At 34.3% G+C, this 22,172-nt stretch overlaps 1 protein-coding gene across 2 annotated transcripts in view; it reads right to left on the bottom strand.

Annotated features, from left to right (window-relative positions):
- Positions 1-22,172, bottom strand: part of hth (Meis homeobox homothorax) — a 262,885-nt gene that overhangs the window by 50,377 nt on the left and 190,336 nt on the right. For both annotated transcript variants that reach the window (XM_085189188.1, XM_085189189.1), the window contains exon 11: positions 11,735-11,811. In XM_085189188.1, the coding sequence (XP_085045314.1) occupies positions 11,735-11,811 (77 nt within the window). The remainder of the gene's footprint in view (positions 1-11,734; positions 11,812-22,172) is intronic.

Genomic DNA, 22,172 nt, shown 5'->3' with positions numbered 1-22,172 from the left:
TACGCGTTGTCATATTTTTGCTGACAATAATTTTTTTATAGGTATTTATAGAAGCTGGGTGCTTATAAAAGGGTATAAAAATCTAGAAATTAAATATAGAAACTCTGTGTTAGATAAAGAATAATTACCAGAATTATGCTTAATACCTCTATGTACCTGGTCGTTATGGCGCAGTGAGATAGTGATTGTAAGCGAGAGTTTTAGGTTCGATTCCCACTTGGGGGAATAATTATAATAAAAAATATTTTTACTTTCCTCGCTCTGGTAGCGTGACACTAAGTTCCGCCACTCAATACGCAATGTCTCGAAAATTGGGCGGAAAGTGGAGAGTGGGGCGTCTTAACACGAGATTCCTATCACACTGCTATCTATGCATGAAAAATAATAATGTTAATAAAATGCCAGAATCTATACAAAATGATAATTTTTATAGCAATAAATCTACATCATAAACTAAGAAAATTCATTAATTTCCAACATTAAGGCACTTTAAATAAGTTTTAAGCGTGCAATTACACAGAATTGCAAATATTAAAATCATCCCCGGCGCCGGGGTCGGGGGCGCCCCCGGAAGATGTAATGATGTTTGTCAAATGGAAAATGATATAGCGAAGCGGGTTGTACGAGGCTAAGGGTTGTACGTTTTGGTGTAAAATGTCGATGAAATATGAATTATTTCATTTATATTTCTTTTAGAATCACGTTAAATGCCACATATAGTAAGATAGAGGGAACCTGGGACCATTGTGTTAAGTCACTCTCCGTTCCCATTAAGACAATTCGGTTCCACACTCTCCGCCGCATTGCGTGTTGAGTGGCGGAACTCAACGACGTGCTTCCCTTCTCTTCTATTCTCCCCACCTCGTTACCAATACGAGGAAATAAAATATAACGAAATTTTTAAAATATGCATTAACTTTACTATAGTTACTATTTATAGGAAGATAACTATCAAAAAAGGTTACCTTATAAATTAAATATCGTCATTGATAACGATCGAGTAAACATTAATATAAAATGTTCGCAATCAAAAATATGGTAAACACCACTTTAAATTAATTAAAATAAGGTTATTACATGAACCAATGAGATTACTTCTGATTTTTTTAATATTAAACAAGTAATAAATCGTCTAGCGTCTATACGGTGGCAACACCATAATATTTACAAAAATAAACAGAAGGTGGGAAGTCTAGCGGAAAGTGGGGAACCTAGGTTCCCTCTGCGTGCCCTGCCGAAAAAAAACAGTTAAAAGATAATATCTAATTCACAAATACAAACATACTGAAATACCCACCAATAAAATGTATGAATAATTAAACAGACTAATAAATGTTGCCCTTTCCAGCTATGTTGACATTTAATTAAAGTATCGCATTAAATACCTACTGATTAAACGATTAAATATAGCTTTTAATTATAATTCGTGTTTATTTTTAGTTAGCGTTACAATGAAATATTTATTTAAATTCATATTTTCATTTCTTCGCCGTGGTGTCGAGGCAAAGCGCGGCGTTGAGTTCTGCCACTCAACACGCAATCCAGGATTCCGCGGAAAATGGAGAACGGACGAATTTCTTAGCACTAGGTTAAATTTCCCATCTAGAATCAAACCTATATTTTCCGTAAAATCACAGAACACCAGGCTGCAACACATCAATTCACTCATCCCCCCAAAAACAATACAAAAAACCCGAGCAAAATCGCACACAAAAACTATCTTCCCACTTAATTGAAAATTTAAATCGCAAATCCTATTTGGAATCGAGTAATAAATCTCCGCGTCTCAACAGCTGATGTTTCGAAAACATCGGCGTGCGCCGCCCAGATAAAATAAATGGTGGAACTCTGAAAAATGACGTCCGCCGGAAACAGAAAGGGCTACGTCAAAGGCTTTTGTGTTTTTGTGTATTTCGGCGTCTTTTTTTTTGGGTTATACCCCCACGCGAAATTAAGCTTACGATACTACTGTACGTGGTGGGTTTTGAAAAAGTATGTGTCCTAATGACCTATAAACGTTGATGGGTTGAGGTTTTTTCGAAATTTTACGGTCGGTCTCTTTGTTTTTGTTTCATGAAAGGCGGGATCGAAATATATTTTCCGGAAAACAAAGTATGTAAATATTGTGCATTTTATTTTCCTCTTTCTTCTATTTCTACGAATTTTACTCATTGATTAATTAAGTCGATTTTTACGGCGTTAACCATCTATAGTGGCATCTAACGGATTCAATTGTAGTTTCAAAAATAGGAAATATTGGGAAAATTTCATCAAAATCAGTCCAGCCTCTTAAAACGAGCAAGAGGATAAACACACGCACAAAAAATCATATAATATACAAATCCAATAATTTTTCAGTGGCTTAAAAACCAAAACAGATACCCAACAAAAATGACTACTTACCAAAAATTTCTGTAGATTCAAATACAAGAAAATCCACTTACCTGAGAACAAAAAGGAGGAAAAAATTTAATTAAAATACAATGAAAAAATGCTCATGATAATTTATTTACAGAGAGAGGCTCCTTTAATTATAATTAATATTTACAAGAGTACAATAAGGAGGACCAAGGATATTTGAGGAAAACCCCTTGCTTTAGGAATTGTATTAAAAAGATAAATAAATGACGGACGTATTTTTTTTGCAGGAGTCTTTTGTATTTAGTAGGAACTTGTATTTAAATTGATGATTAGTGATAAATATTTCAATTTAGAATATTTTCATTTAGTTTCACTTTGTATCCCGCACACAGTGGTGTAGGCAGAGGGAATCTAGAATTAAGAGACTGCATTCCCCATTTTCCGCCGATTTCTCAAGGCATTGCGTAAGGTATGGCCGTAATTCAACGCCGCGCTTTGCAAATTCGAAATTTGAACTGGTAGTTTCTGAGATTAGAGCGATAAACAAAAAAATCAATAGACAATTTGTTTACACTCAACAAAAAAGCTACTAAACGCAACACTCAATATTTAAGCGCGAATAAACTTTAATACCCAATAAAACTGGTGTAAGTCAAATTTTCGGCCATTCCAAAGACATTGGACCCCGCAAGGGGATGTACAGATATAGCACCGGCGGTAGGCACGGTACCGGTGGAACGAGGGCAGAAGGGTCTTTAAGGGAGTCCCGGACTTATCTCCCGTAGTATGATCATAAAATAAAGGTTTACTAGGCCGTAAAGAAAATTAAAATGAATTATTTTGACGAGTGTAGCGGGGTTAAGGGGAATTGTTACGAGCCATGGCGGGTAATTGTTTCTCTTGTTTAATTCAAAGGTTGTTTTCTTTGTAATTATAAAGAAAACTGCTGTTATGGTGATGTTTGATTGTTTTATTGCGGATTTGATGTGGTTGACTGTTGATGGTATGTTCTTTTGGTAAGTAAGTGGTGCTCGTGGTGTTGAATTTTTGGTTTTCGTTGTTATAGTTGTATGAACAACATAATACATGATTCTAGCATAATTTAGAAAAAATATGTCTAACAATGTAAGCAAATTTTACAAAAGACCATTTTTTTACGCACGTTCTATCCCGCATGTAGCAGGGTAGGCAAAGGGAACCTAGTATTACTCTTAAGGTAAGGGTAGGTATTGCGTAAGGTATTGCGTATTGATGGCGTAACTCAACGTCGCGCTTTACCTCGACACCAGAGCGAAGAAAATAAAAATATTAAGTAATTCACTGTTTCCAGTTGGAGTAGAAGAAATAAAAATCTTTTTAAGAAATAAAAACCCAAAACAAATAAGACTGCGAGGAAAATCAATGATCCTTTACATAAGAGTACAGATAAAGACAATCTCGGAGGTTCCTCCCGTTAGAGTAACGTCAATCGCCCTCCAAACGGCGTATTGATGGTGGAACGCCTCGTTCCTGATACAGATCTGTTAAAATTCACCCATTACGACCATCCCATTGTTTTATCGTGGTAAGGATATGTGTGTGTACGTAGGGGCTAGAAATACGAGTAAAACCTTTAAAAACATACAAACACGCTGTATCCCGCATTTAGCAGGGCAGCGGGAACCTAGGAACCTAATGTGAAGACACTTTGTTACTATTAAGATATTTCCTATCCAAATTTTCTGCGGAATTCTGAAAGCGGATTCTTGTTGGATGGCAAAACTTATTTTTCAAGTACCCTTTACCTATACTGCTATCTACGGGATATAGCGTGAAACTATCCATAACCTAACGTTTTAAAACCCATTACCCACCCGTACGTACCCACAGGGAACCCCCGCCGCAAAGGTGCAGTAAACGTGAAGTAAAACGCGGAATAGTGTTTTCTTTTATGGTATGGAGATGTGATTTGATCGTCGCGAATGGATTTCAACGGCCTCCCATGAATATGTGGGGCGTGTGCCATTGTTATGGACGTTTAATGGTTTACTTATTGCTAGCGTATTTTGTTTTTTGCGTATTGGTATCGGAAATACGTGTTTTTCGTGGTTTTTAGAGATGTGAGTTTCTTATTTGTTTTATTCTCTGTGGAAAGTAAAAGCAGCGTCACGGTGTAACGGGACATAGGAGAGTAGGCGAAGGGACCCTTGTGCTCCCACACCCCACCTTTTCTCCTAATTTACGAGACATCGTGTATTTAGTGTTGGAACTCTACGTTACGTTTTATCTTGCTGGTAGATCGTGGAAATTAAAATACTGAATACCTCCGAGTTAGAATCGAACTCACAACCATTGTGTTTATTGACAGAAAATATAAACACACATTTATTTAGAATAATTTGTTTACACACTAAAATATACTAAATACAATAATAAAAAAACCCCACTAAATAGACCTAAAAAAGCCACAAAATTAGCATTCACAAAGTATCAAATGAACGTAACAAAACGAGAACACAGCGTTTAAAATTACAACGCTTTTAAAAGAACATAAAAATAATTCGAGATGAGTAAAGTATAAGGGTATACCAGATCTCCAAGATTTTATCTTGGCTCTGGGTATTAACCGCGTTCGCGGCGCGGGCCTCGTAAAATGTCTTTGATGGACAATTTGAGTTTTGAACGCCATTTTGGGGGTTAAAATCGTATTTTGGTTGAATGTAATATAATCTAGTGTTGATATTGATAATTTTCTTTATTTTTATATATGCAATTTAGCGGAGAGAAAGTTTTGAGAGTGGCAAATTATGTTTGGAAATTGAGGCTGTCATGACTCAATGAGATTCCGACTGTGAATGCGATGGTAGTGAGTTTGATCCCCATTCATAACTAAAATATTTACTTTCATTTCCTCGCTCTTGTCTACAAAGAGCGGCGTTGAATTCCGCAACTTGGATAACACATACCTTTAAGTTCTAATAATATGTTTCAATAATCGAAAGGAGTGACTTATTTCCATCTCCTTATTCTAGAAAAATAAAACTGTAATTATATACATTTTATTTTGCAGCGTTACTAGCGAAAAGCGTTTTGCCTCTACACTACGAAGAAATTTAAATTAATAAATGTTCTATTTTTCCAATGGAAATCGAACCCCCAACTAGCTTGCGACTAGCCCCAAACATATACCTTAACCTATACCATAATTAAATTGAGTGTCTCCATAACAATGGATCTGAAATCGTGTATTCAAACCAGCAACCACAATGGGGTCTACCTAGATCTAGTTCTAGAGCTGTAATGGCTCGCGACACTATAGCTTAACCAGCTTATCTTGATTAGTAGCCGATAGATTGTAAGTGGGGATAGCAGGTTCATTATTATTAATGACCAATTTGTGATTTAGTATACGTTTGTGGTATTTAATTAGGTGTGGTAATGGGATTGGTGGGTTTTGTTGGCTTTTTGTTATGGGATTAATGGTTAAGCTCCGTTAATTTAATTAACAAAAAAAACATATTTATGCTTTTTCCTCCGCATAAGTAAAGAAATGTTACTGTCAAGACTTCGTTCGTAGAAGGGATCCTCTACTCTATGTTTCGGAACAACGCGTTCTCGTAGACGGCACTTAACGCCACGATCTATCTTAGTTCAATTATAAAAATATTATTTTCTTATTAATATACTTAGCCCATTTCTACAATAGAAAAAAGAAACAGAATACTTTTTTACAATTCACTGATGGATGGATGACAGTCCCAATTCACTTTACTCATAGAAAGTAACCACCAAGCAAAACCATAGACAAAACTATGTTTCACAACAATATTATATAACAATAAATCAGAAATTAAGTGGCTAATACGTTTAATCGTGTCTAAGCCGGCTAATACAGCCTAATGTAGAGTCAGGCTCTATGCGGCGATAATAGTTGGACGTTTGGGATTTACTCAAAAATATACTTGCCTTTTAATATTAAGATATGGAAATCTATATTTTTGTACTGATTTTGTGAAGGTGTAGAGTGTGTTGGTTTAAACGAGATAATCTCAGGAACTGCTAGTTTGAGTTATTTTTTTGTGTTAGATAGTCCCTTCATCGAGGAAGGAAGACCATATCTTCTTTCTATATATATAAAATCGAAAGGTCACTCACTCATCACGAAATCTCAGAAACTACAAGTGCTAGAAATCTCAATTTTGCATAAGAGCTATTTATAGGACGTAGGTGCTCGCTAAGAAGGGAATTTGCAATATTCGACTTCTAAGGGGTTGTTTTTTGGGTCGAAAGTTTGTATGAAACTTCATTACTAAAAATGCTAGGAGTCTCAAATTTTGCATAGACGTCACTAGGACGTAGTCATGGAGACAGAAATTAATAATAACATAGTTCACCCGGGTGAAACCGCGAGCGGGCCGCTAGTTACTTATACATGTACAATTAGAGATTAGATAATTTGTGCTTCATTATCAATTATGGAAATCAAACGCGTAATCTTCTCCAAAAAGACAGACAGACAGATTACAAGAAAAATAACAATTATTTGGTATATCAAGTGCTATAATAATAAAGGGTTACCAGTTCCTTTGTGCGAGGTGGTGGAACCCTCACGTTGTTCTCTTAAGGGAATATTTTAAGTAAATATTTGATAAGCCGCGCTTACGCCGTTACGCGTCTACGGCGTTTGCTATTAACAAATTGTATTATTCTTTGATGGAGGCCCCGTCGTGGGTCTGGGACAATATCTGACTTGTGGGTTCGGTTCTTACTCGGGAGAATTATTTTTACTTGGCTTGATAAAGATAAATAGAGAGATGAAGTCTACCAGTCATTAGACAAAACCTTATCTAGTGATAAGACAAGCAATCTTCCCTTTGTCTACTCTGCTATGAGGAGAAAAAACATGAAGGTTTACGTGATGATTTGGGTTTAATTCTCAGTTGGGGTAGTAAATTATGGTCTTTTCCACGCTCCGCTAAGAAACTGATCTGAGATTAACCATTGTCAATTGTTATTAAGACACAATGTCTTGAATTCAGGCGGAAATACAAGAACGGAGAATCTTGAGAGTAGGTTCTCTTCACTTACCCTATTTTATGAGAGATATAGCATGAAGCTGAGTTTAGAATTATTTCCCAAATTCTATCATTTTACAAACAGAATAATATCCCAAAACCAGCCTAACAACATTACTATTGAACATAACCATCAAGTAAAACAAACAACAATGACAAAATAAAACAATAAAATTTCCATACTCCACTCGCCTTCAGGCGTTATTTCGGAACAAAAGGCGATACAAAACGGCAGGAAGGCTTCCCCAGAGGTATGAATGAAAAATAAAATTTGAATTTCAAATTGGCCTTATCAATTACATGTACATTTCCAACAATACTGTGGCCGTAAGTATTTGCATCTTCATATAATACCAATTAGGGGCGCTGTCGTTAATTCGTCTGGGACTGGGGGGTTTCGGTTACGAGTTCGAGTTTGTTTGTTACATTGTTTAATAATTTGCATGTTTATTTTGGTCTAATCATATTGAATATTGAATAATCTGAGGGAATCGTGGCGTAGTGAGACGGGCGTGTGGCTGTAAGCGCAATCGTTATCAGTTCGATCCCGTTTGAGTGGAATGTTTATATTTAAAGTATTTTTTAATTTCATAAATTTTTAGTAGGACCCTCTTCCGTTGTGCCACGACGGCTACAAAAATGTTAACTATAAAGAAATCTTATCACGCATAAGCCTTTTTAACGTATTACGTGAAAATGCGGGCTCAGTCATGCAGCTAGCAGGAAAATAAAGGAAAATCATATTAATTGATGTAAAAAAACACAACTACAATCTACTCTGCGGTTACAAAGGCGGCCTCTTTCCTCCTTCTCTACTGACACTCGACGTAAGGAGGGCTTTAGAAATAGAGAGAGTGCCCGCTGAGACACCATTGACCCTTTCCGTAACACATTTTGAATGGGTTAACCTAATTTTATGTTTTGTTTGCAAAGAAAAAAGATCTATTTTTTATTTTTTAAGGGAAATTAAAGGCAAAAGTAAGTAAAGTATTCTTTTTTTGAGAAAAGTTTATTTTCTTGACTTTTAAAATTTATAGTCTTTTAAAATAAAATTAAGGTAATTAATTATAAAATTTATCACTCACGGTATAAAGAAAAAAAATTAAAAGCCTCCAAATATATATCTCTCTGTAAACTTCTGCTTAGCAGAGTAAGCAGAGAGAATCTCAATTTTTTAAACATTGTGAAGTGGCACAACTCAACGTATTGTCGCTATCAGAGCGAGAAATGCAAAAAAAAATATAATCCTACGTGTCACAACGACCTGAACAACCTTTGAAAAATTCATATCCACACAAAACATACCTACCCACTTATAGATAAGAAAAGATATAATAAAAGATAGCCCAGCCCACCCATTCACATATTTAAATAATAAATAAATCGCAAACCAATAACAAAAAGGTTTTAGACCATATCTGGTCGGCTATGGTCAATTTGTCGTGCTTTTTATTAGTGGTCGTGGTGCGTCCTACGTAGAGAGAACGTATGTAGGTATTAACGAATTGCATATGATTGTGTCGATTTAAATCACATTTATTGCTGGCTGTAGGTAGACTTGGGTGTTTTTGCGAGGAGAGTTGTTTAGTAGAAGCTGGATGGTAGTGGGTTCTTATTTGGGGGGGTGTTATATTTGTTTGCTCTTGTAGTGATAAAACTCGGTGTTAATATAATTTTCCTTCAGATTACAGTGCTATAAGTGAAATACAAAGTAAACCTAAAGAAATGTTTTTCTTTTTAAATCATTAAACATACTACCTATGTAATTTTTAAAACATAATATTTTTTAACATATTATGTTTTCAAAAAATAAAATAAAGGATAAAAAGATTTGTTAAGCCTGTTTTTATCGTACACCCGTTATTGAGGATTTTTTCATATATATTTATAAACCACGAGTTATCTCTGTCAATATATTTGATATTTAATTGCTTTCGTTACAAGAAATCGATAGATAACCGATAAAAGATTAAAAATTGAATAAATTTGCAACTTAAACTGCATATATTAAAGAGGTAATTCACGTTATTTTCCAATTAACTAACATTTTATTATTGGTAGCGTAACTCAACGACGCAGAACAAAAGGCACATCGAATTTAAACTCATACTTAACGTCCAACAAATTGTTCTTGCCACAATTAATAATATTATTTAAAACATCTTTTCTAAGAAATCGGTTAGAATTTTCTTACTCATATCAAATCCCACGTATAAAGAATTACTTATGCTAGCAATATTTTTATATTATTCTAGTATTTACATTACATTGCGGCATAGTCGACATTAATAAGAACATTCACTGCACCTAGCTCGCTGTGGTAATAAAATTGTGAATTTTATAGCTATTGAAATAATCACGATATTACCATACTAAAGGACATCTCACACTTTATGGATGTATCTATATACGTAGGTATATCTATCTATATCTAATATCTATCTATATTTATAAGAAAATCGTAATTGATCGGTGTACATAGATATATAAGAATTAATGGAATTTTATAAGGTAATTCAAGAAAAAACATTGATTTTTTTTGTCTGTTTGTTGAGAGTTTGTTCACGCTAATCTCAGAAACTGCTTAATTGATTCTATTGTGTTTTCATTATTGTATTGTTCTGTAACATTTATAACATTTTTTTAATTTCAATTGGTTTATAAATCAAATAGTTTTAAACTTATATTATTTTAAAGAATGATGTCCGACAAAATTGCTATAAATATTTTATTGAATTATGCAGTTTTAATGTAAAACTAGCCGTCGCTTGCAATCTTGTTTCCGTGGACTCTGAGACGTAAAATGGAAAACTATTTCTTCCCGTTACTGCTACGTGCTCCCCTATAATCCCTAACCTTCCTACAAGCCAAATTTCTAGTTTCTATGTCCAGCAGCTTCGTTTGTGTGTTGTCAGTCATAACTTAAAGATTTTGCGGGAGATTATCGTATTTTTATTTGGTATCTTTAATTTGGCTTAGGTGTTTTAAATTGATACTTTATGACTTTTGGTTGGAATTATGAAAATTTAGACAGGAAGCGTGGGATTTTAATAAATTTCATATGTTATTCACAAAATATGGCAAATCAGATGCCATTTTGTGTTAAAATAATTTGACTAAGCCTTGGATTGGAAATCCTAGTGTCAAATAACTTTACCTACCTAACTAGGTTTTAGGTATTTTTTTGTGGAATTTGAACTCGTTACCTACGAATGACTTAGTCAATACGTAAATTAACTACGAAAAAACAGGCAATTTTAGTAAATTCTCTCATACGACAAATCTTAAGATATATCTTAAGTGGAGAAACATCGAGAATCGCTATACGGATGAAGATGCGTTGGCGATATAATGATAACTGCATTCTTATGACCAGTAAATAACTTAAAATGGTCAGTTGCCTTGTATTGCCAGATTAGTTTTGAGTACTGAACGGTAGTAGTGGGTTCTTTATTGTATGAGTTAGTAAAATTAGTTTATAGGACCTCTTGGTTTACTTATTCATATATAGGCAGTATTTTGCCATAATGGACAAATGACAGTATTTTATTTCGCCAAATGGGAATCGAACTCATAGCGTTGACAGTCAGAGGCTGTTCTATTGCGTTATGGCAGGTCAGTCAACAAATTGGCCTACAAATTGAAAGTAACTTTAAAAATATCCGAATTTGAACCTGCTCCTACCACCATTAAATATAAAATAAAATATACAAAAAATGGCTGTTTTACTTAAAATTTTATCAAAGAAACACGTCACAAACACAACATACTTGAGATGTAAGCGAGCAACGGCACTTTATCGTTTTAGGTTAAGTGCATGGAATATCATCATCATGATGATGCAGGAAATAATGATCGTAGGTTCAAATTGCGTTTATTCTGTTCTCTTTAGACTATGTGTGGCGTTGGGTTCCGTTCAATGTTTAATTTATGTTAGAGGGATCGAAAATGAAAAATGGAATGTCTTAGCAATATACCCTTTTTGCCTATACTGCATAATGAGGGAGATGTATGAAGTTAAGACATTTACTATACAATTTTTGCCAAATATAGCAGGGTGGGTAGAGCAAGCATAGTGTTGAGACATTCCGTTTTCCTCTTTTCGTCTTCATTACCACATTTTATCATTTACGCCAGCGGTAATCGAACCTATCTAAACCGAAAGTTGTACAGACGTAGAAAAATGTGTCACAGTTATAGTAGATATCCGGAAAGAGTGCAAGATGCTAATAATTTTAAAAAAATCATTAAATTAATAAGATAAGCATACGGGTCCTCTAATAATTTAATTATAGAAAAAACAGAAAAAAAACACTCACCAATTATTTACTTGTAGTATCGTTAACCCTGTATCTTGTGCCAATTGCTTCTTTTGATCTTCCGAAGGATACGGATGCTGTAACAAAACAATCACTATGAGACAAATTCAATTCAATTCCATTCAATTCAATTCATTTCGGCTAATCTAATTTCGTCTGCTTTGTATGGCAATTTAAATAAAATTGCCTTTTGGATTTCTTTAGAGATCTATTATTTGGATTGAGTTTGTGCTCTAATTTTATTTACAGTTTAAAAAATAAATATACTATGTATGTATAGTGTATTGATGGCAGCGTACATTTTCATTTTCACTACGATGATTGGTAGTTCGATTCTTGTTGAGGTAAAAATAAACGATAACTTCACATTGTATCCCTTATATGACGGGAATAGCATAGGGAACCTATCCTATTCCCTAAAAAAGGCTAAGAAACCTAAAAAAATCGTCTTTCTGAAAGAGGATCGAACCCACTACCGTCACGCCTAATTTTAATTTCTCCATACAAATATCAAGATCATTACTTAAAAAAGCACTTAGAAAACCATAGAAGTATCTACACGAACGACACGTTCCTATAGAGGCATCTAATGACATTGGTTTCCGAGGGAGGGTCCCACGAGAGGGAGTTCCGTTACCCGGCAGTGTAAATTATTTACCTGTTAGATGCCCCGGTCGATACTGGACAAGTTTATTTTATAACTTGTTTATATAGTTTATATGGGAATTAAGAAATATTATAGGTTGTGTTTGCACCAAGCAGGGTCGGTAGAGGGAACCTGGGAACCTAATGTTAAGATACTACGTTCCCCTGTTATCGTGGAGTTTTGATAATTGTGAAGTATTTAGTTACATTCGCAAGGTCAAGATGAATTGATTGATGTAAGTATTTTCAAAATCGATAATTTTTTCACAATTTGGTCTCTACAATGGAACAAACATACATACATACATATATTATTATACAAAACAAACACCCAATACAATTACAACATCGAATTTCCTCAAAAACATCGCTTAAACTTATCCTTTACCTTTTAAAACACACAGTGTGGCCAGCGCGTGTATAAATCTTATTGTGACAATAAATAAAAATGTAAAGGCGACACCAGATCCGACCGATAGTGCGGGTTCCCAAAGAAATTGATACGTCACGTTGGTGCGTGCGCGTCTGACGTGTGCGCATAATGTGTTGTGTGGACGCGCCTTTATAATGATTTAGTTGGCCAGCGTAAGAATTAATGGTGGATAAGCTGGTGAAGAACAGCTTCTTATCATGGTGAAATATTCTAGTGAGTTGGTAGTGACACTTTAGGAACAGTGAGTGTATGTTTGATAGTTACAAGTTCGATTCTTTATTGGGATAAAGAATAGAATAAAGAATATTTTTGTTAAGGTAGAGGGAATGTAGTTCTAATTTAATCAGAATCTCATTACTAAAATTATTAAATTTGGGCAGAACTGGACAAAAATGACCTTCCTTTACGCTGCATCTCGAATTTGCAGGATATCCAACAATTTCCCAGATATTGCCTGTTGAGTGGCGGAACCCAACGCCGCGCGAAGAATAAAATGCAATACAATTCTCTAACCAACCAAAACACATGAAGTGCACTCGTGTTTCTACAATCATAGTGTACAGAAAGCTTTATTATGATTTACTCTTATGCGCTGAGAATAAATGGCGTATGAGCCACCATGGGCGCTGATACACCGATATCTTGCCATATCACTTGTATGAACAATGCATCAAAACCTTATATTACTGGTAACTTGGCTTGTATAATATTTATTTTAAACTATCTTTCATTTTTGTTTTTGCGACTTTAAGACGTTTTCGTAGAAATTGCGAGGAATTATCTTTTAGTGCTTTTCTCTCTTTGTTTTAGCTTCACGCTATAACCCAGCAGGGTAAGCAAAAGGAACCTGGGAACTTCCGTTCCCCATTTTCCATGATAACTGAATTCCTAATCTAGATTTCAGCTTAATCGGACCGTGGGAAGTCAAATTACTTTCAATACATTCTAACTTTTACATTTAAGTACAATAAAAGAAAAAAAATCAAAAAAGACATAAATTACAATAAAATATAAGACGAATTTCCAAACGATCTTCATTCTCCCATACACTAAAAGCAGTCACGTTGAAAATGACACTCCAAGAAATCGCAATTGAATGTGGGGAGCGGGTTACACCTATTTTATGTGTCGTAAAGCAATGATCTCTTGTTTATATCGACTTCCGTAAACCTTGTTTCAGTGTAAACTGGCGTATGTATAAAAATATATATTTAATTAATAGGATTTAATTTTTTAATATATTTTCATTTGGGGTCCTTGTTTTAATAAGTAAATATAATCAAGTGATTTGGGAGTCTTAGAAGTTGTCTATTTTTTAGAGATATTTACAAACACTACGATAAACAGCGCAGGTTTTCCCGCATAGTACGAATAGAATAAGCAAAGGAAATCCAGATTTAAAACACTCCGTTCTCCACTTTCTGCCAAATTTAGAGACATTACGTGATAAGTGGCGGAACTTAACGCAGCGTCTACCAGTAAATGTTAAACTAAATTAAATATAATCATTTGTTTGAGTAGAAATCGAATCCCAGACGTCACTGGTCCCCAACCTCTCGACAGAATAGAAAAGCGCAAAATATAACTGTTAGACATATCACTGTTTATTGAAGAACCTCAACTGACAATATTTCTTAAGAGCGAATAAACTCTCTAGTGGATATTAAAAGAGTTATAAAAGGGAAGTAGAGAAATAAAATGGACATTTCTGCGTTATGTTACGAGTGTGTTACATTCTGCTATGGGACACCTTAAGCTCGAGAGTTTTCTATACAATATACTTGAAGGCAAACTTATTATTATAAGCAATTTCTTTATTTTTTTAAGCTTTATGCTGTATCCCACTTTATAGCAGTATCTAGTAATCTAATGTTACGAGTTACGACCCTCCTTTCTCTACTTTCCATCCAATTCTTCGAGACATAGCCTGTTAAATCAGAAAGGTTCCCTCCTAGGTTCCTTCAGCGTGGAGATTAATAAAAAAATCAAACCAATCAAAATCAAATGCTAGACCTAGTTAATTCTAAGCAAATCAAAGACAGTCGACTGTCGATCTCAATAAAGTTTCTAAGAAACACTCGTTGCAATTGCTAAAACCAAGTTGGTTTAGTTCACTTAAAGGAATTAGAACACTTACTGTATGACATCACTTCCCTTTCAGAGAGAATTGCGTCACTATATATATTTGTTTATGATATCAATATTATATGAGATTTTAGTTAGTATAGTTTTTATTATTGGTCTATTCTTTCTGTGTCGATAACCGAAAATAGCTATGATATAGGGACAGACAGACAGACACGACGAATTATGTATATTGGGTTCCCTTTTTTGCCATTCGACTAAGGAACCCTAAAATGAATAGCGGAGTGATTGTAAATTTGAAATACAGGATGGTTAAAAAATGTACTTATTTATTAATCCAGTAAAAAACCAATAAATATGACCATAAGTTATTTATTAAGCACTTTTCATCTTGTACGTGATCAATAGGAACAAGATAACTCATAACTATAATCTAAAATTTATAATTTTTTCTTACTTTTCAAGTATTGCGACTTCGAATCCAAAATATTTTCTTTTAAGATTGTTTCTATAACACTTCAAAAAAAAATAGCTAGTAGCAACACGCAATGCCTCCAGAATATAACAGAAAGTAGGCATTCACATGTCTTAATGGGAACGGAGTGTCTTAACACTAGGTTCCCATATTCTCTCTGCCTACCTGATGTACGGGATACACAGTAAAGAGAAATCGAAGCTAGAATTACTCAGGTATGCTATACTTCTTATGTAAATATGTATATAGAAAGCACGGGAGGTCCGCCAGTTTATTATTACAATTGATCGGCGCACCGCTAATGCATTATACAGGATGTTTACGCGTATTGAAAGATGGGAGCGATGAAGTAATTATAAACCTATGATTGATTTTGTATGTGATTTGCTGAACGGGAATGTAAACTTGGAGTTGTGTATGTTGTGATTGTTGTCTTGTTTTGCGCTAGTACGACGGAAGTGATGGGTTCGATGGTCGGTTTGTGTAAATTTAATTGATAGGAATTGATATTTAAAGTCAATGAAAGTTTGACTTTTTTTGCGTTGCTTTTTAAGTGGCGAAACTCAAAGCGTGCTTTGCTTTTTTACCAGAGCAAAGAAATTAAAATATTAAATATTTAATTCTCTGAATGGGAATCGAACTCACAACCGAAGACAGTCACACGCTGTCACTGCGCCACAACGGTATAATATTTCTAAATTTCAATACATCAAATTTGTCTTTTATTTCCTGCTCCTCACCCTTCACAACTCTAACTTTAAACTCTAGAACCCCTCGTTCCTCGGAGACGCATTTTTGTTTCAAAATCACCGGCATAAGGCAAAAAAATATTATGTAGCGGGACACTGTACGCCACATACCGTTAGGGAATACTAGTGTTGATATGAATTTTTCAACAAAGGCGTTCTTTTTGACATTTTCTTTTATATTTTCTTCTAAGTTTACGAATTTTAGTTTTTTGAGTTTTTGCTATTCCTTTGAAAAGATTTATCTTTATTTTACTTGATACTGGTGGTGCTATATAGTTAACAATTTCTCTGTCAATATGGCACCTGTATTCCAATAATAACCAACTAGTTTAATAACCGCTATTGTAAATTGACAAAATCTTCAATGGTTACAAATAGGAAAACCTTTTAGAACGCTATCCAATACAGACTAAGAAAGTGCGCAAAAAATGGAAAAAAGAGTGAATCAAAATTCCTTTCTGTACAGAGTAAGTGTTCACTTAGAAGCATTACCTGAAAAACCTCAAATTCGTAGTAGTAAAGTAAAAAAATGCTAATAAACCTTAAGAACACCGCTAAACTCTGACACCATCCACACAAATCTCCATACATCTCATCCATTGATTAAAGCACCTACAAATATATTGTTTCTCCTCTCAGTTGCCATACAAAAACAAAATGTATAGTAGCGCGTATACGAAATTTTTCGAGCCGTTCGTTACATTGGGGGCCTTTTTTCACGTTCGATTCCGGATTTATAGCAAACTTATGCCCGGTATAATCGCGTTTTTAATGCACACGTGATTTATGCGGGTTCTGCGGGATTGCTTTTGCGAAATTTGATATCTCTATATAGTTTTATTATGCCCCCGTGGCATGGTGAAATGTGATTTTCTGAAAAATTATTCTTGCTCGTATGAGAGAATGGGTTGTTTATTTTCGTATATATTGTTGGTTGAGGTAGTCGGTGATTTGTAAACGTTGAATATATTTGAGTTGTGTATATATATATTTTTTTATATATTTAAGACAACCCTGAAATTATCAATATGAAAATACTGTAGGAAAAATTATAACTTACTAGTCTTTCCTATTAAAAAGTTCTAATAAGTAAATCTATACAATTTTTTTACCAGTAAAGCTGCTTGAGGGATCTAGGCGTAGGCCTACTAGAAGCGCCTTTTTCAACTTTGCGTGTTAAGTGAAGGAACTCAACGGCATATTTTACGGTTGATTACCAGAACGGGAGCTACTATATCAAAACTGATAGCTAAAATTGATACAAACATACAAATCTGGACAAGCTTGTCCACACACGTAAAACCAAAAAGAACCTTCAGTTAAGAAGAACAGTTACCGCATCTTCATACAAACGTTCAAGTTGAACCAACTTTTTGTGATATCTAAAAGGTGGTCACGAGCCAAACGTTGCAAATTAAAAATAATTGACGGTAGTCCAACAAAAACTCGGGGTCCCGTATTTTGACAACCACCGTTATCCTGGATGTCGCTAAGTTTATCATTTTCCTCTTTTTATCTTCCATAATAGGCATCATAAATTTTTGATGTTTTTTCGTTTCGGAGTCCGTTCGGACGAGCAGTGAAGCTCCAACATTGGTTCATTGTAAATTGAAAAGTAATTACGTTTGTTTGTTATTAAAATATTAATTGGACAGTATTCGTTACGTATTTTATTTTTTTTATATATAAATATTTTCACTATTTATTTATATTATGATAATAAAAGAATCTAGTTATGTTATGCAAGACATTGCAGGTTTGGTGGCGGAACTTAACTGCCTTAAAAAAATTGCATAATTCCCACATATTCCACATACTTCAGGATAGGCTGTTAGAATATAATATCAATACACTCCGTTCTACTCTCTCTAAGTTCTTAAAACATTTATTAACAAGCAAAGAATTATATACCAAGAAATATTACAGTACAAATATAATATTCCATTTTTTTTCATATTAGCAATTTAAATAGAAAGGATTACTTTCCGATGCTTGTGCCAACGGAACAGAACCAAGTTGATGTATTAAATTTTTCCTTCACCGGACGTGATGTTTCAGATTGAGCTAAAATATGCATGCCCCCATAGTGCCCCCGCCTACGCTGTACGTGCCCCAACTTTTCATACACGACGAAACTAATACAAAATATGTACTTTTTGATTAGGTTAGAATTTATAGCGGGATATATTGTTTTATCATAATATATGAAGAAATAGGTTTATTTTTATAAAAAACTAGCGGCCCGCTCGCGGTTTCACCCGCGTGAACTATGTTATTATTAATTTCTGTCTCCATGACTACGTCCTAGTGACGTCTATGCAAAATTTGAGACTCCTAGCATTTGTAGTAACGAATTTTCATACAACTTTCGACCCCAAAAACAACCCCTTAGAAGTCGAATATTGCAAATTCCCGTCTTAGCGAGCACCTACGTCCTATAAGTAACTCCTATGCAAAATTTGAGATTCCTAGCACTTGTAGTTTCTGAGATTTCGTGATGAGTGAGTGACCTTTCGATTTTATATATATAGATAACTGAACATGTAAAGAAAAATCTTATGTTATTATTTCTTGATAACTTATGAAACTAAAATAGAAAGACTAAGGTAATCCACACCCTAATAAAGTTTTTCTGCAATTTATATATTTAAATATACAAATACTACCGTAACCTAACACCGAATAATTAGAACCTTATCTTGACAATAAATATAATAAATTATCAATTATCCTGACATCCGTGATGTAATTTTGAAATTTAATTTAAATCTTCCCAACTCATTCGCTCTGGGACCAAAGGAGCCGTTAAGGGCAAAGGGCGACCACAAATAGACGTCAAAAAACCGGGGCTCCAGACTATGGGGCTTTTACGGCACACGGGGGACCCATAACGGTAGAAGTGTACTAACCCTATCGAAGATGTGACCGGATGGATGGCACTATTACCCACCGGCTGTATTTCACCGTTCTCAACCTTGGAACCTTATTTATGCCATCCTACTTTATGAGCGAAATTCCCTGTAGTTCAACGAATTCTTTTTTGTTGTTCCTCTAAGAGCTTTTTCATATTTGGAGAAGAAAAAGAAAAGATTTTATAAATATTTATAATGGTTGTTGTAATAAAAAAAAATCGATTATAATTTAAATCCCGAAAGCTTTGTGTTGTAAGCGAGCTGTCGATTCGTTTTAATATACTCATGTCATTGTCACGTTGGATGTGATAGAATTAATCGATTTTTTTTGGTGGAAAAATCGCAATTTAATCGAAAGACACCTGCCAGTACGGCACGTTTGGCTGGAGAGGTACATAAAGAATTCATCGGCTAACATCGGCCGCAGTACAAAGGGTGAATTATGCAAATCTGTAATTGACAACGTCCGCACTTTAGTATCGGAAATAGTGTGCTTTTTAGAATTTGACACGTAATATATGTCTTCCAGTTTAAGCTTTCTACGGGAATTTGTTCGAAAATAGTAAAGTAAGTTGTCTTTCGTTATTCTAAATTTAATGTTTTTAAGATTCACGTCAGATTTTCTAGGCATTTCTAGGATTTTTATTAAAAATATAGTATTGACACCTATAAACCATACAAATCTAATGCAATACGAAATTTCAAAACCAATACTAAATGCAAATAGCCATTCGGTATTATAGAGTCCAAAGCTGAATGCTTCTATGGACCTGTGGAGACAATGGTGGAGCGTCAAACGTTGATACTAATCTTCGAGCCGGATGCTGTGACGTCTCCCGGAAACGTAACTGTGCTGGGAAATGAGATAGTTGGAAGCTAGCTGTCGCTCTGATCGAATTGGAACTGGGTACAACAAGGTTACAATGAGGTATCGGTGAAATGATCGTACTTGTGGAGAATATTTAGGAACTGACAATAGTTTACAAGTAATTTTGTATGGATGAGGTATTTATTATTTATTATTTCAATATTTCTTGTATTAATTATTATTTTTATAGTATAAGCACATGTAAAAATTTTAACGTTTAATCATTATTTAGCACATAAACTTGCTTTTTTTTATGAAATTAAAGAATTTCATAGAATATACTTAATTTCAGACAGACAGACAGATGATAGTTATTGAACAGAAAGTGAAGAGCCAAGTGTAACAAAGTTTCCTCTGCCTACCCTGCTACATTCGGAATATAGAATTATGCAAGAAAAGAAAATTCTCTCCGAAATGTAATATTCGCAAAGCGGGGACCTAAGGACAATACCGCGTAAGTACTATATACCTTTTACAATATACGTAAAAAGATATTCCTACATATACATTTGCTAAACCTCTTCATCAACATTGCAACAAGACTCCACCAAGAGAATCAGAAATCTTTAAACAAACAAACCGTATCTCCACAGAGAATCATACACAGCAAAAAGTCGATGAATATGTATTCACTTATAAAACTTTGCATATCAATACACATCAAAGGCGGCGTGCACCTGCGCCGGCGCATGTACAAACGGTTGGCGAAATCAAATAAAATGAAATAAGATAAAGTGAGGTAAAAAAATATATAGGGTCCTATTGGATGCTGAATGAAATACAGGGTTGTTACGTTTGTATCTACTGTGAAGCTTTCTGGAAGTCCGTACAAAATTCTATATTTAGCTTTTAATTAATTTTCTTAAATGTAACAAAAACATTTTTATCTAATATTGAAATAAAAAAGCCGACTCTATTTATTAACACGTTATTTTAGATACACATAAGCTATTTCTTTAAAATTAGTTGATTTTTTATATTATGTTTGTAGAAAAAAATAAATGCTTTTGAATTTATCTCCTCTTTCTTCTCTCCACTTCCTTCTTCCCATAGCTGATCCTATCTAATAATCAAAATATCAATTATACGAAGGAATATCAGGTCTTTATCTGAAATTTGCATCCCCAACCTTCTTTCATCAATTCAATCAACACCACCGCGACCCATTCTTCCATATTAAGATAATACTTTCTACAAGTAAAATCCAGTACACCAGCCCTACATTGCGTCAATTTAGCTCGTTTTGCATGCGGTTCGTGTAATAAATAAGCAGCGAGACTGAAAAACCGACGCAAAACAGGTATTGTGTTCACGTCAACAGCTCTACGAGTACGACGAGTACGTAGCGGTGTACGCAAATTGACAATGGGTTATATATTGCCATATCTATATAATTTTTCAACATAGAAAAACGACATAAATATGTCAAGTTAAATAGGACGCGTTGGTTCAGAGGGAATTTTAGTTAAATCAATAGTAGTTTTAGGTTTTGCGAATCAGTTCGTTTTTGGTATAAAGTTTAACATTATAGTTAAAGATTCGTTAAATAAAGCGAGAGTAATGAGCTGAGTGATACGTGATCACTTAAATTAACTGCCATTTAAAAGAAGCTAGGATCCTGGCGCAGTGAAATAGTGGTTGAATCTAATCTCGATGCTTGTGGTTTCGTTCTCTATTCCGGGGACTGATAATTTAAATTTTCCTACTTTATCAACACCAGAATATGGGCAGAAAACGAAGAGTGGAGTCTCCTGAACCTAAGTTTTTTATGCCTATCATAATAAGCAGTATACCAAAAAACAATGCTTGCCAAGTGGTGCAACCTCATCCATTACATCCAAGTATATATACTACAAGTACAAATAATCTCCCAACTAGTATTGTAGAACTATTCATGAGACTACTATGTCACCATACTACTATACTATTGTGAACATTTATATTGGTGTATACAGATTGATGATTTAGTACGCGCGATATCTGCGAGAAGGATTTGTCATGATAGCAACGGTTTATGTGAAGTGCACTATGTTTCACAGTTACGATTATACTGAAACATTTGTTTGTTAGTGGAACTAACAATAAAAATATTAGTAAATAGAAAAAAACGGAAAAGTAGTGGAGAAAAAAGAGTTTGCTATAAATAAAAATAAGTTATAATTTAAAAATGTACATGTATACATTTGGAAAAACTAAGATGACACCTTATTTAAAATAGACTAAGAAGTAGAAAATATTTTTATGCATTATAATCATCAAACAACTTGAAAT

This window comes from Heliconius melpomene, chromosome 8 (genome assembly GCF_056956725.1).
Source record: "Heliconius melpomene rosina isolate 202511_hmr_F chromosome 8, ASM5695672v1, whole genome shotgun sequence".
Lineage (NCBI taxonomy): Eukaryota > Metazoa > Arthropoda > Insecta > Lepidoptera > Nymphalidae > Heliconius > Heliconius melpomene.
The sequence above is the reverse complement of the archived record's forward strand: the minus strand, read 5'-3'. Positions and strand labels throughout refer to the sequence as shown.